The sequence below is a fragment of the Heteronotia binoei genome, chromosome 21, assembly GCF_032191835.1.
Source record: "Heteronotia binoei isolate CCM8104 ecotype False Entrance Well chromosome 21, APGP_CSIRO_Hbin_v1, whole genome shotgun sequence".
NCBI lineage: Eukaryota > Metazoa > Chordata > Lepidosauria > Squamata > Gekkonidae > Heteronotia > Heteronotia binoei.
In genome coordinates this window covers 89,186,545-89,201,949 of record NC_083243.1, presented here as the reverse complement: position 1 = coordinate 89,201,949, position 15,405 = coordinate 89,186,545, and the positions used below count along the sequence as shown (strand labels likewise).

Below are 15,405 nucleotides of genomic sequence, written 5' to 3'. Positions count from 1 at the left end.
TAACAAATAAAATAATAGTTACTACAAAAATACTAAGAAATTGCTTGTAATTAAAACTAAGAGTGGTGTGAGAAATGCAATACCACTATACTGAGGACTTATTCTAAGCAGATTTTTTTTCACTTGTACTTCTCTGTATTTGTACTTTCACTTGTACTTTTTCACTGCATATACTTCTCACACATAGGCCTAAATGTATTTTGTTGTTTTGTGATGTTCCACTTTATCCTGCATGAGTGTGTTCCATGGCCATCAGCAAAATGCTATAGAATTATATAAGTATTTATCAGGGGAGGGGGCACCATTACATTGGACTCACTTGCACTACTAGGGAATCTGTCCTCATCCATTCTTGCTTTCCCTTCTGTTCCTTACCCTTGCATCTCAAAACACTTCATGTTCAGCCTTTATGGTTGGCGTTTACTTTGAATTGCTGCCAAAGGCAACTAAAACCAAAGCAGAGAGAGAGACACACAACAACAGCCCCATTCAACTTCTGACAAGCTCCCATTGACTCCCTTTCTGCAGCCATGGCATTATTCTCCACACGATGCCCACAACAAAGTGGGTACTTGTCCTACAGTTTCAAAAGGGATCACAGATGCATGTCAAGGGTATGTCTGTGAACCCATATTGCTAATTGAAGAAGAGCTTTACAAGCTGCTATACATACAGAAAAGGGAGGAGACGCGCAACATAATGCCAGATATATAGTTAAGCATTTTTCTAAAATGCTTCAGCGTATAAACTCCCACAGAATAGATGGGGGTGGTATATGAAGGGTAGGATTCAAACTGTAAGTGTAACTGTAAGTGTATTAAATGATTTTTAACGATTTTATTGTGTTTCTATTTTTAACTTTATGTATTTTAACGATTGTTAGCTGCCCGGAGCCTGTTAGGGGAGGATGGGATAAAAATATAATAAACAACATAAAATAAAAATATCATACCAAAGAGGGGGGGCTGCACAAGCCAGCGTACACCCCAGATACATCCTCCCTTCAAAAATTCACCCTCCTCCAATCATGGTGTGTGCATGACTTCCTCTTAGCTTTCATCAGCTTCCCTATATATGAGTGAGCACTTTGCTAACTAGTAAACAAGACAAAAATAAACAACACAAGGAACTCCACTCATTTAGTTGTTGGCAGCCATTAAGAGCATGCATTACAGAACCCTGGGCCATTTGGATCAGTAAGGAAAGAAGAACTGCCTATTAATTCTGTTTTCCCCAAGGTCTTTAATATTTTTTAAGAGAAACAAAACTGAAAGCTCCACAGGGCCTTAACACAATGTATAGGGGGGCTTCCTAAGATAGTTGCTAAGGGGTGTGCATGCTCATCATTTTTCTTCTCCCCAAATAAGACTATTCTTGTGTATGTGTTAATTTCTACTTTTTGAATCTTTAGGATCAGGAGAAGAAGTACAGAAGAGCCTGTTGGCATGCTAGTAGCAGCTGAATATCACCTGGACTGACTTTATTTTGTCCTCGGTCTGCTGGTATTGAAGCCCAGAAACAGAAGAGGGAGTGCGAGAGTTAAAGGATTCTTGTTCTTGTCCCTGTAGCTGGCAGCCCAGAGCCTACAATAGCCAGTCCACTGAAATAGAATCACCTAAGATTTGTTTGAGTGTGTCATAAGCCCTGATGAGGAGGAGCTGGAAGAGTTGCCAGCCAGTTCCTCAGCTGAACAAACAGCAGCTGGCCCATCAATCACTCTCCAGGCACCAGTGTCAGCTGTTGACAATCAATCTTCTCCAAGCTCTCCTCCTCCCATCTCAAGAGTTCGAAGCAGACTCCGGAAAGCACTTTCAGAGCAAAGACATGAGGCATGCCGATGCTTCAGATCTCTCAGCCCTGAGTTCTAGCAGAGTCACTGCCACCCAGGGAGCAGGCTGATTGAGACTCCCATATAGCTCCCACCCAGGACCTGGTAACCTTGTGGAAGCAACAAGTCTCTGGCTTGCATCCACGCTCCTTCCTGATCCTGACCTGCTTGATTTCCTTGGCACCCTGACCTTTCGGCTTTTGGACATTGACTTCTGATTCCGGTTTGTGATTCTGCATTGGTGACTTGGCTCCTGCTTGACTTCCTGGACTTTGACCTTGGACTGGCTTGGGACTCCTGCCTGCCTGCACCCTGAGAACGTGACAGAGTGGTGTTTTAAATTTTTATTTTAGTAATAGCATTTAATTTGGTTGTCTGGAAATTTAAGTAACACAGTTTAGGTAATATAAAGGAAAATGGAAAGGAAAGGAAAGGATGTGAGGCTTGTCACTATGTGGTATGGTTACACATCTTTGCTATCCTTTCATTGCTTTCAGGAAAGTATGAAGCATTGGTTTCCATACTCCAGTAGACTTACTAAGTTTGAGAATTTCAAAAAAAATTTAACCACTGTATAAATGCCTGTCTTACCCGATATCACTTCCAGAAGTAACATAAGTTTAAGACCATCCCTGAAATCTTCTTCAATGTTCTCAATCTGTGTGCCAGCCTTCCGGAGATGAGAGTTGCACCAGGCTGTAAATGTCTGGAAAAAGACAGAAGAAAAACAAAATGGAATAATTAATTTCCTAAGAGAATCTACAGGGCTGGATAAAACCGCCCCCATACCATAACATAGCATTGATACTGTGAAATTGCTGAGTTAGTGTCACAATAGTTTTCAGTTTCTCACATATTAATTCCTCAAGGCAGAAGAGTCACCATATGGAGACAAAAGAAAAGCAATATACAAGAGAGTACAAGTGACTGCAGCAAAAGACTTGTCAGTTTGCCACGTAGCCAGAAATACGGGGCAATTACAGAAGGATTCCTGCATTTACTGCTTCTTGCCATATATAGAATATGCTCATCACAGTATAAAGCCACGGCTTTTTAAAAATTAGAGTTGCTTGATCCAAGTAAGTCTCCAATGCAACTTTGTCCACATTTTCATGCCTCAATAACTGAAATTAATCCAAGTAACCAAAATTAACTTGAGCTTTGACTAGATTTGTGAGGCTGAGCAGTGCTCTACTTGCCACTCTTCCCAGCTCACTTTGGGAAGAGCTCCTGCTTTGTTCTGACAGCATTTCCTGTATGTGGCAATAGCAAGGGCTACATATTTATTGTTCTATTCCTCTTTCTAATACCAATGTCAGATTTGTGTTCCAGTCTACACTACAGTGTGCACAACAGCAGTCTGCACACACATGATTTCTCATGCAAGGGCCTTTGCATGCTTGGATATGGAACAAATGATGAATGCTGAGTTGAAGGAGCCAGAAGCCAGAATAGGTTTAGTTTGAGAAAGAGTGCTTGTCTACTGCACAAAATTATAATCTAAAACATTGAAAGATTTGCTCTCCTTTGACGGTATACTTGGCAGGTTCAATCAGTGCATGTTTAGCACACAGTGTGGTGAGTACATGCATTTGAAAATGCTGTTTCTTTTTGTCATGCACATACTTTAATACAACAATATTTCTACCACATCTTGATTAAAAACAGTGTTGCCAAGTGCCCCAACTGGACCAGACATTGCTGTTGACCATCAATTTAAAAGCTCAACTTTTCTTAAGCCTTCAGCTGTAACACGTTGGAAGGACACAGAATATACCAGTCCACTCAGCAGGATTACAATGCCCAAATTTAAAATCATGCAGAATTTTAAAAGTGTGGTTATAAACTGCACTGGCCATCACTGAGCCTCTCCTGAGCAAGCTCATCAGTTGTTTCCATTGAAGAGCCAGAGCTTTGTAGGTAAGGGTTTTGGCAGAATTAATATCTCATAGTAGCTAGAAATAAGACAATTATGTTGTCCTGGGTGTATGTGTGCAGAAAGCCATCAATTTGTGAAGCCAGTCATCCTTATGGGGAATGGTTTCAGATAATAGTGAGAGAGATGTTGCTTATTCCAGACAATACCAGTGGAAGGCTATTTTCATCAGATGCAGGTTTTTTTGGAGGGGGGAGTTTGTTTTTGTTTTTAATTTCAATTTTATTGTAACAAAAAATAAAAAAATGTTACAAACAAGAACTTAAATAAAGCTTATACAAAAGTTACACCAAAGTTTGGTTTTACAAAAAAGAACAAGCACAGATCAATCAATTACAGAACAATAAAGTTCAACAATTCTGGAGGCAATATTTCTTCTGCAGAGGCAATTGAGTTCACCTATTCAAGATAAGGAAACCATTTTTCAATAAAGTTATTCTTATAGTTCGGTGTTTCCATGATTGAAAGCTGTGTGGACAATTTATCTTGCACTATAAACTCCCTGACTTTTGCTAACCATTCATCCATAGTAAGAAGACTACTTTTTTCCCAATTCTGAGCTACTAAAATTTTACCTGCCAGTATCAAGTAAGCAATAAGCTCTTTGTGTTGAGGAGTGGCAAGATGCAGTTTTTTTAAAGACAGAGCAAGTACTACAAAATGGAGGGGGAACATTTATTCTGGCAGCTCTGTAACTGGCTTTTAATTAGGAGAAATATGGATTGGATTAAAATTAGGACTTTGTGCCTGTGATTAATATTAACCTCAAAATGTGTAATGAGATTAGGAAAACACCCATATAACATTAAAATAGGATTCCCCTTAGAATAACACATTTACTGATAAAAAGTATATTATAAAGCTACAGCAACATTCTGCTGCCCACCTATGCTTATATGAAGATTGTGTGTGCCCTTCTCTAATAAGGATGGAATGGAAAGCGCAGATAATGCAAGTTTCAAGGCTTCCAGAGTGTCCAGTTGCCTGTCCATCACCATTTTGTTCAATTTGCAGCAAATTAAGCTAATATGGACACATAATGATTACATCTCTGTGTGAAAATAATATCAACATTTATACTAGAAGACAGGCCTTGAATTCAGCAGGAGCTCACAGGAACACAGCTCCTGAACCTTTATGAGGGTTCCCCCTCCTCCTCTCCACCTACCTACCTTATCCATTGAATAGTAGGTGCAGCTGCATAATAATCCATCCATGAGCTCCACCACCTATTTTTTTACAAAACGACCCCTGGTAGAAGAACAACTGAAGTCACTACCTTATTGAAATTTACTCACTTTATTTATGAAGTTATCTGACACAGTAAATCCACTGGAAATTAAAACAGATGCTTTCATGCCTTAGCTGACAATTACCATGTTGCCATTCTTTAGTTATACTTGATTAAGCAAGTAATTGATAGGTCTGTGTCCCATAAAAAGGAATAATACAAAAATAGAACCTTTTTTAAGTCTGCCATTCAGCCAACAAATCGTTACAGCTAGGAAAGCAAAAAGTTTCTTTAGTCAAATTATGCACAACTCTATTAGCACTTGTGGTTTCTAAAATACAGTGGTTGACTGAATGGTCAAATGGGGTCAATTGACCATAGTGAATCAACCATAGTGAATAATGCCAAATATACTGCAGCAAACCAAGAGTGTTCTGCGGACCTTATTTCTCATTTATTTCACATTGTCAACTGTTATAAAGAGCAAAAATAATTGCCTTTGCACACGGTTGCCCATACTGTTACCAATCCTTCCCATATCTCTTACATCTTCCCTCTTGGAATTTGGCAGCTTCCTTTCCACTTCCTTCATTTATCTGCTCATGCAGAAGTGGAAGAGCTAGCTTGCTCAAGGGAGTGACTGTGCCCTTGCTGCTATGCATTTAAGGAGGCTCTTCTTCATTGTGTAAATTTCATTCACACTCACCTCTCTTGTAATTCTGCATGAACATCTCTTGTAACTCTTTCATTATGAAACCCAATCTGATAGGAAAAAACAAACACCAACACCATCCCTGAAAGTGAAAAACTGAAATGAACAGAAGACTACATGATGTGCCATGTTCCCTGTGCACAGTATGTCTGGAGCTGTGCTTTTGGCAACACAATTAACTAGGTTGAAGCTATGTTTTAGTACTCTGGCTTCACAAAGAATACAGGTCCCATTTTTAGGACAATACTATAGCATCTCCAGTAACGAAATTATGATTGTGTTGGTTTTTCCCCCAACTCTTCCTCTCTAAATTGTATCTAAGCAACAGTACAAAGCAAAAGTAAGCAAAGCAACAGTAAGCAACCGGTAAGTGTTGCAACAGTAAGCAACCGGTAAGTGTTGCCATGCAAGAAAAAAAACATAAGAAAGGAATCTTGAAAGAGGAAAAGTGCACTGCAAGATAACAGAGTAAATTCCTTTGGAAATACAGATTGGGAGACAGGAAAAGGTGGCCAGAGGAATAAAAACACCTTCATTCCTTAAAGTTCTTGAAACAGAGACCATGCCAGCAGGAATAACAGCAAATGGTTCATATTTTGCATTGCGACCCACTCCATTTGCACTGAGTAGAACTGAAACACAAGCTAATCCATCATCTTGGCAGAACCTGAAACTGCCTCCACTAGCTCATAGAAGTTGAGAGGGGTGGCCCTCTCTAAGACAACAGGACTGCAGTCATAGGTCCCTGATATTACATTAATTCTCCTTCACTGCACTCTGCCTTAGAACACTGTGTCTTTGAAACAAGTGCTTATCTCTGTTGAGTTTAAGAACAAGGGAAATATTTTGCAGTTGCACAATAGGCCTCCAACTATGTTTCACTCCCATCTACTCATAACAAGTTCAGTCAGAACAAGCAAATGCAAAGCAAGTATCTCCTTGAGGCCCCACAAATCACAAGCAGAACCATAACAGGAGACCATTCCAGGCAAGTTTCTGCCTCTGGGAAGGTTGCAGTCCTGCCAACTGAAAAGCAAGCCTTCACTTACAAAGCAAATGCCATTCTGAGATGTATTACCAGATATATGACAGAGTCTGTTCCAAGTGCAAAAGAAGTATTATTACAGCTGTCTCAAAGTACCTAGTATGGAAGCAAATAAGAAAACAGCAAAGATGGAAAGCCTCCCCCAGAGCTGCAGCACAACAGCCTCAGTACTATTGGCCTCTGGCTCCCACATGAGACCCTTCATGGGAGATCCCATACAGACTCCTACTCTGCAAGATCTGCCTATGAGGCCCTGCTCAGGATACCCCCTCATGGGTAGACACCAGATTGGTTTCCTCCAAAAGCCAAAGTCAAGCCAACCGTTTGGAATTTCCTCACTTGGGAGACTCACCTTGCTGGCCTCCTTTACAAGGCAAGTAAAGGCAGCCTTTTCATACTGATTACCTGTTATGGCTTTGGCTGAAGTAACATTTTACTGGTCTGTTTTAAACAGTGTGCAATGAAACATTCAACCTGAGCACTCTACACAAGTTCAGCTAATAAACAAATAAGAACACGGAAGTCCTATCAAACTGCCATGTACAGAATGACCTTTTTCAGGCTCCGGCTGGCCTCTAAGCACAGCTCTTCCCTTGGCCAGGCAGGCCTTGTCTTTATCAGTGCCTATTGTGCAGGACACAATGGTAGGACCAGCTGAGTCATGGTCTGTCTTTAAAATGCAGGCTGTTGGCCTGAATATGTATAGATGTATATATGTATAGAAGAATAGATGCTTTTGAGCTGTAGTACTGGAGAAGAATCTTGAGAGTCCCTTGGACTGCAAGAAGATCAAATCAGTCAGTCCTAAGGGAAATCAACCCTGACTGTTCTCTGGAAGGTCAGATGCAGAAGCTCAAATACTTTGGCTACCAAATGAGAAGGGAGCACTCACTGGAGAAGACCCTGATGCTGGGAAAGACAGAAGGCAAAAGAAGAAGGGGACGGCAAAAGATGAGATGGCTGGACAGCGTTACTGATGTAATTAACACGAATTTGAGCAGACTTCGGAGGATGGTGGAAGACAGGAGGGCATGGCATGACTTTGTCCATGGGGTCGCAAAAAGTCGGACTCAACTGTGCGACTGAACAACAACAAAAAGGACACTAAACAAGGTCACTTACTTTTTGTACCTAGAAGTTTCCATTATGGGATGTTAATTCTTGGACAAAACATTTTTGCTCTAAGTGGTTAAAATATCCATCTTGGTCAGTTAGCAGAGATATAAATAGAATTTAAGAAGGAAATATATTGAGGAGCTCACATGGATGCAGTAGATAAAACCAGGACCTTTTTTCTAGGGGAACATGGAGGAACAGAGTTCCAGAACCTCTTTGCGGAAACAGAAATGTTTAAAAGTTCATGAGGTGTTTCTCCTTCATTCCCTCTTGAGAGTTCCAGCCCCTATATTTCTCCAAGGGGAAAAAAGCCCTGGATAAAACAGAAGTGCAAAATTGCCCAAGGTTAGGGTAGGGAATGATCTTGATGAAATACAGGATAGGGCATTCCTACTGCCTGTGATGACTTGCTCTTTTCTGTTGGAAAAGGCAATGTCTGGTGTACAAAGAAGAGAAAAGGACCCTGAAGGGGGCAGCAAAAAGACAATGGGATAGTGTGGTCAGCACCTTCTCTCCTTTTAAGTTTCATTCCTTGTCCATCTCCAGATTGCTACTCTTAGGGCAATATCCTATCCTGTTTCTTTTTGGAAGTTCCACACTTAGTCTATTCTCTCTCTCTCAGCTAGAGACGTAGTTAGGAATTTATCTGTCTTTCCTCTTTACTATCAAATATATTAGTTCCTAAATAAACGTTTATCTACACTTTAATCAGGTTGTGCACTGTTGCTGTGTTAATTACCCTGCCAACAGTTTCTAGGTAAAGAGGAACCCCTAAACATATAAATATTGCTTCACAAGTGATAAAATTTTCATCTTGAGTCTCCTTTTACATAAAAAGCAAGCTTCAACTCAATTATCAGGATCAAATAACTAATCCACAAATAGTGGCGTATGCCCAGTAGAATTTTTTCTGTCATTATTTGAGCAGTAGGTCACCATGCCATACCACCAAATGCTTTGGAAATATTTCTAGGTGGCCTTCAGCGTCCTCAAAGTTCCCTAAGTTTCAAAAGTGGTTCACTATGTAGCACAAAGGGCTACTTGAGAAACCCATGATGACTTCGGGAACATAAAACTAGCTGTGCAGTCCTTTGGATCCCGACTAATTTCAGACTGAGATTACAAATGTAGACCTAAACATGTTTGTGGGAATCAAAGTGACCTAGCCATTTTCAGAAAATGCAAAAAAGTGGGGGCATCTAATGTAAAGTTTAAAAACCTATTACTATTTCTTTTATGGATAATTTTATGCTGTTTTTCTGTCTTATGGTTTGTTTGTTTTATATTGGTAATGTATAATTTTAATTGAAGACACCCTTGAGCAGGACTCTGGAGAGTCTGCATAAAAATCTCCTGATTAATTAATTTGTCATCATCATACATGTTATCCACTTTCCATGAGTCAGGATTATTCTAAACAGAGTGCTGCTCTATTCTAATGTGTAATACAATTTATTTCCTGACATTTATTTCTCTGCTTATACTACATATGTATATGTAATTTAAAACAAGTTGACTCACTGTCCCATATTCTTCTTTATTGTCCTCTAAATGATACTATACGCCTTAGGTTTCTAAATCCAACTCTGTTCAATATAACAGGCTGTTCAGATGTTGTAAAGGTTCGCCGTCTTCTGAATGATTTGTCAATTGAAATAACTGAAAGGGTTGCTTTATTCTTGAGTCTGGTAATCAAGGATCAATTGTCCAATGTATAGCTACATATGACTGTTTTATTATTTCTGTAGCTATTTATTTGTTTGTTTATAATCTGATATATGCCAATAAAGGCTATTGATTGTTGTGATTGTACATATTATTTGCTGACACTGACTTGAATAGGCAAATGCTTAACATAATGATGTCACAAAACATGAGTGGGAAGAAAGAACTTGACACCAGTCTGCTGGTTTTGGCAGCTGGTCCATGCTTTTCAAAATGGACAGTTTTGCCTTTAGTCCTACAGTTTTCCTAAAATTATCATCTCCAATATTCAAACATCAAAGAAAGAAAAACAGGTTGCTTACCTGTATCTGATGATCTTCGAGTGGTCATCTGTGCATTCACACCCATGGGATGAAGCTTCAGCACCAATCCCCGATCGGTAGGTACCCAAGACCGGGATTTTAATGCGCCAATCTCCTGTGAGCATGCGCAAAGCCCCCATCACGCATGCTCCCGGGATGGCACGGAGATCCCGCCAGTTCCTTCTGACTGCAGTCAGTTCCAAGAATGACCAACAGCAGAGGGGAAGGAGGGCAGGTGGTTTGAATGCACAGATGACCACTCGAAGATCATCAGTTACAGGTAAGCAACCTGTTTATCTTCTTCAGGGTCTCTGTGCTTCACACCCATGGGAGATTAGGAAGCCAAGCTTACCTGGAGGTGGGAGCTGATGGTCAAGCCAAATGAACAGACTAAAGAACCAGGTTTCCCAGCTGTGCTCTATGATGCCTTCTGACGTCAAGGGTGTAATGTCTCATGAAAGCATGAGGGGACGCCCACGTAGTTGCCTTACAGATGTCAGCTAAGGAAGCACCTTTGAGGAATGCAGTGGAAGTAGCCAGCACCCTAGTAGAATGGACACGGATGGGACCCGGCAGAGGCCACTTCGCCAGCAAGTAGCACAGGCGAATAACCTCTGAGATCCATTTAGATAGTCTCTGAGCTGAAATCTTATGGCCCAAATTAGGGGCTGCATAAGAAACAAACAAATGAGGGTCCCTGTGAAAGCTCTTTGTGCGATGCATGTAAAAAAGTAAGGATAGCTTAATATCCAGCGAGTGCAGCCTCTGCTCCTCAGCTGAGGAGGGTGAGGGATAGAACACCGGTAGCGTGACCTCCAAGTTCAGATGGAAACTTGACACCACCTTAGGAAGGAAAGCAAGGACACCCCGTCAACATGGAAGGTGATGTAAGGAGGATCAGAGCGCAAAGCCACCAGTTCACCTGCTCATCTAGCCAAGGTGATAGCAACCAGGAAAGCAGTCTTCCATGATAACAAATGCAATGGGCAGGTGGCTAAAGGCTCAAACAGTTTCCTGCAAGCCTACCCAATACCAATTGAAAGTCCCAGGAAGAGGGAGGCACTCTGGAAGGCGGATATAACGGAAGAAAACCCTGCAGGAAACATTTAGTGTGCCCATGTGTGAAGACAGACTTCCCCTCCACCAGGGCATGGTGCACTGAGATCGCGGCCAAATAAACCCTAATAGAAGAGTGGTTAAGGCCAGCATCCACCAGGGATAAAAGAAACTCAAAAACCAGTTCAAGTCCAACACTCTGGGTTTGCACACCCCGCTCTGACAAATTTAGAAAACCTCAACCACTTCCTGCTGTAAGAGTGGCGGGCTGAAGGCTTCCTACTATTCAGCAGAACATGTCTAATTCTGCCGGAGAACGCCAGAAGCTGATCCTCCAAGCAGTTAACTTCAGATGGGGGACATTGTGATGACATTGTAATGAAACAGGGACCCCCCCCCCCCCCGAGCTAGTAGGAGGTCTGGTTCTGGAGGAAGCATGTGATACCGTTCCCCCCCTAAAGCCAGGAGGATCGGAAACCAGTTCTGCCTGGGCCACTAGGGAGCGATCAATATGCACTCCGGTCTCTCCCACATCAGCTTGTGGAGTACTCTGATGAGAAGAGGTAATGGGTGAAAAAGATAGAGAAACTTGCCCCTCCATGAAAACAGGAGACCATCCCCCAGGGACCGTGGCCCTTTCCCCCCTCTGGAGCAGTAGCAAGGGCACTTGCGATTCTGCACTGTCGCGAAAGTGTCTATCTCTGATGTCCCCAACGTTTGAAGTCTTCCCATAGGCTCATCGCTAAAGCGCACAGCTTTTTTGAAACCGCGACCCCCTGTCTGTTGACATAGGCCATAGCAGTAGTATTGTCCGTCAGAACAGCTACAGTCTTGTTTTCCAACAGGGGTCTGAAGGAAGTGAGAGCTAATCTGATAGCAGTCAGCTCCAGGTAATTGATGTGGTGCTGTGCAAAAGAACGGGTCCATGGACCACCGACATTCAGCTCATCCAAATGGGCTCCCCATCCCCATAGAGAGGCGTCTGTTAGTATCGTCTCTGAGGGGGACGGAAGTCGGAATGGAGCTCCTTGGCAAAGGTTGACTCTCACCTTCCACCAGTCCAGAGAGCAGAGAACCAACGCGGGAATGGGCAAGGACCTTCACTTAGAGTCCAGCAACGGATCGAAGCACTTTAGGAACCACAGCTGTAATGTCCTCATGAGTAACTTCGCGAAGTGGAGAACATTCATAGTGGCTGCCATCAACCCCAAGAGATGCTGGATCTGCAGCAATGTCCCCCTCTTTTGGAGTTGCAGATGAGAGACCAGAGCAATAATGTCTGATGCTCTGCCCTCTGGAAGGATGGCTAAGTGGCGCGTGGTGTCCAGAATCACGCCAATGAACTGCACTTTTCTTGAAGGCGTCAGATGTGACTTCGTGGAATTCACCTGGAGACCCAAGTCCTGAAGGAGACTGAGGGTCAGTCTGAGGTGGACAAGAAGCTGAGGCTTGGAACTGGCCACAACCAACAAATCATCTATATAAGGGAAGACGACCACACCCTGCAGGTGTAGGTGGGCTGCTACGACCACCATTGTATTTGTAAATACTCTGGGTGCTGTAGAGAGTCTGAATGGGAGAGCCTTGTATTGATAATGGTCTGGTCCTACAGCAAGCCTGAGGAAGGCTCTGTGCCTTGGCCGGATGCTGATATGAAAATAGGCATCCTTCAAATCCAACGTGAGCATCCAAAATTTCTGGTAGGATATGAAGATGTTCAAGTCCTACAAGTCCATAATTGGGCAGAGCCCACCGTCCTTTTTGGGGACAGCGAAATAGAATCCCTGCTCCCTGAGGGGAGGTTGAACTGGTTCTATTGCCTACTTAGTCAGGAGGTTCTGAACTTCTTCCAGTAGGACCGGTGTAGGGTGAGTAACCACTAAGTTTGAACATGGGGGGAGCTGAACAAATTATATCGCATAACCCACCCATTTGTCGGTGGTAATAAGCCTCCATGCTGGTAGAAAATTGTGGAGGCGTGTAGGGCCTGAGGAGGAGGGGAAAGGCTGGAAGGTACGAAGGCCAAAGTCAAAGACCCTGTTTAGGGTTCCGAGAGCTTTTAGATTTGGCTGAATGTGAGGGTGGCGAGGAAAGTTTTGATTTGCCCCCAGAATAAAGGCTCTTGTTGTCCTGTTGTGGAGTACAAGGTTTCCATGACCTCTCCGGTGACTTAGGCGGATATGGTTTCTTGTACCATTGCCTAGGATTTGGGCGAGGTCAGTTGGGACGTGACGTAGATGGGACTCCAAGATTTCTGGATGTCTTTATGCTCTTATCCATCTCTTGGAGGACTGAATCTGTGGTAGAACTAAAAAGTCCTTCCCCCTCAAATGGGAGATCCTCAACCCATGACCTCGTATCCAAGTGTAGTGCCTTAGAACGAAGCCAGGAGTGATTTCTCAAGGTTACTGCTGATGTTAAAGTTTTGGCTGCAGTATCGATCATATGTTTCGATGCCATCAGTTGCTGTTTCGATAAAAGCAATCCCTCCTTCAGTAGCTTTCTTGCAGAAACTTGTTTTTCATCCTGCAGGGAGGTTAGAAGCAGTGCGAGCTGCTCCCATAGGGAGTAATGGCACCTGACTCATCATCGACAGCGACGGCGGTGTCGGAGCCAAAGCAGCGATTGCTGTCGACGTCGAAGCTGCCATTTGCGGGGTCAGGGTCGACTTAAGGCTGCCAAAAGTCTGGCCACTTTGTTCTTTCTGGTTTGCCTCGAAAACTTGGAGCAGTGGTGACAGGACTCAACCCGATGACCTTCTCCCAAACACAGAAGACACAGAGAATGTCCGTCCGGAGGTGGAAATTTACTCCCGCACCAACGACAGCGTTTAAAAAATCCCCAGCGCTTTTCCATAGAAGCAACAGGGAAAAAGGAGGGGGGAAAAGACCCCGAAGGATCAGAAAACCCAACTACCTACTAACAATTTTTTTTTAACAACAATTATCAACTATAACTAAGAGTACCCGGTAAGGGCAGAAAAGGTAAATACCGACTGGAGAAGCCAAAACATGACTGTCTGACTCGGTGGTCAAAAAGGAACTGGTGGGATCTCTGCGCTGCCCCGGGAGCATGCGTGATGGGGGCTTTGCGCATGCTCACGGGAGGCTGGTGTGTTAAAATCCCGGTCTTGGGTACTACCGATTGGGGATCGGTGCTGAAGCGTCATCTCATGGGTGTGAAGCACAGAGACCACAAAGAAGATCCAATAAATTCTTAGAACAAAGTTTGAGTTCAGTGGAACCTTTTAAGACCAATAAAGTTTTATTCAAGGTATAAACTTTTGAGTACACACACAACTCTTCAGATTACAATGAAATGGAAATTACAAGTCCATATATATGGGTGGCGGGTGAGCAGTAAATCAGCATATAGCATAATGAAGACGTTTAACAGATTCAGGGACCAAACAGGAATAACAAGCTTAGTTTATATGGTTACCATTTGTTTGGGTTTAATTCCAGGGAAAGCATAGTGAAGGAAATAAATGTCAGCATCGGAGATTGATGGGCAGATGTATCTTTAATTGTGGAATGCTGGGAGTAATTAATTGAGTATCTGCCATTACACTCCATCTGTCTCCTCTCAAGCATGGAGTAAACCTTGTTTTGCAAAAAGCTGCTGTAATTTCTCCACTGACAGACCAACAAGTACCATATTAGCAAGCAACTCACTACAGCAGGGGTGGTGGGGAAACCTTGAAATCATAACTCACTTGTGGTCTTCAGCAATTTTTGCAGTCTAAATGTCAAAGTCACAATCATACAAATGCCAGATATTAAGAAAGCCAAAGGCGGTCTGGCCTTCTTACTGCTTTCCAAATGACATTGCAATTTAACTAACTTTTTCATTTTCTCTTTTAGTCTCTTCACCTCAATAACATCTTGTCATTCACCATGCACCTTCCTTAAACTTTTTAGTCTAAGCTTCATATCACTGTAGAGAAGACAGCATATTTAGAAATCAAATAACCACTTGGTTATCTTGCATTTAGAAAAATGTTATCAGGCCAGAAGGACTAGTTCAAGAAAGTGCTGTAAAACAAATTGCGTATTTGCTGGTTCAATGGGAGTTAAGAAAAAAAAATCTCAATTACCTTGCCCAGAAAGGAAAGGTTTGAGACTGGGAAGTAATTGGTAGGGTCCAAGAATGGTCACTTTAAAAGGGGTGTTACCACTGCTTCTTTTGATTCCCCTGGACAGACCCTCAGACTAAGGGGCAGATTTATAATGTCCACCAGGGGACCCTGTATTCCCTCACCACTGCCCCTAAGAGGCTTTCACCAGCCATGAGGAACATGGATCTAAGAGGCAAGTGGTCATCTTAACAGCACCCAGAATCCTGTCAGCATCAGCCCGGGAGAGTCAGTTGAAGCTGTAAAATACTGAATCCAAGGATGGCCAGGGGGCCTCCAGTTCACATACTGTGTCAATGTTGGCAGGCAAGACTTTTTC

At 42.6% G+C, this 15,405-nt stretch overlaps 1 protein-coding gene across 5 annotated transcripts in view; it reads right to left on the bottom strand.

The window, feature by feature from the left end:
- ACTN1 (actinin alpha 1) overlaps positions 1 to 15,405 on the bottom strand; it is a 160,992-nt gene that overhangs the window by 91,150 nt on the left and 54,437 nt on the right. For all 5 annotated transcript variants that reach the window (XM_060263346.1, XM_060263348.1, XM_060263345.1 and 2 more), the window contains exon 2: positions 2,420 to 2,534. In XM_060263346.1, coding sequence (XP_060119329.1) covers positions 2,420 to 2,534 — 115 coding nt within the window. The remainder of the gene's footprint in view (positions 1 to 2,419; positions 2,535 to 15,405) is intronic.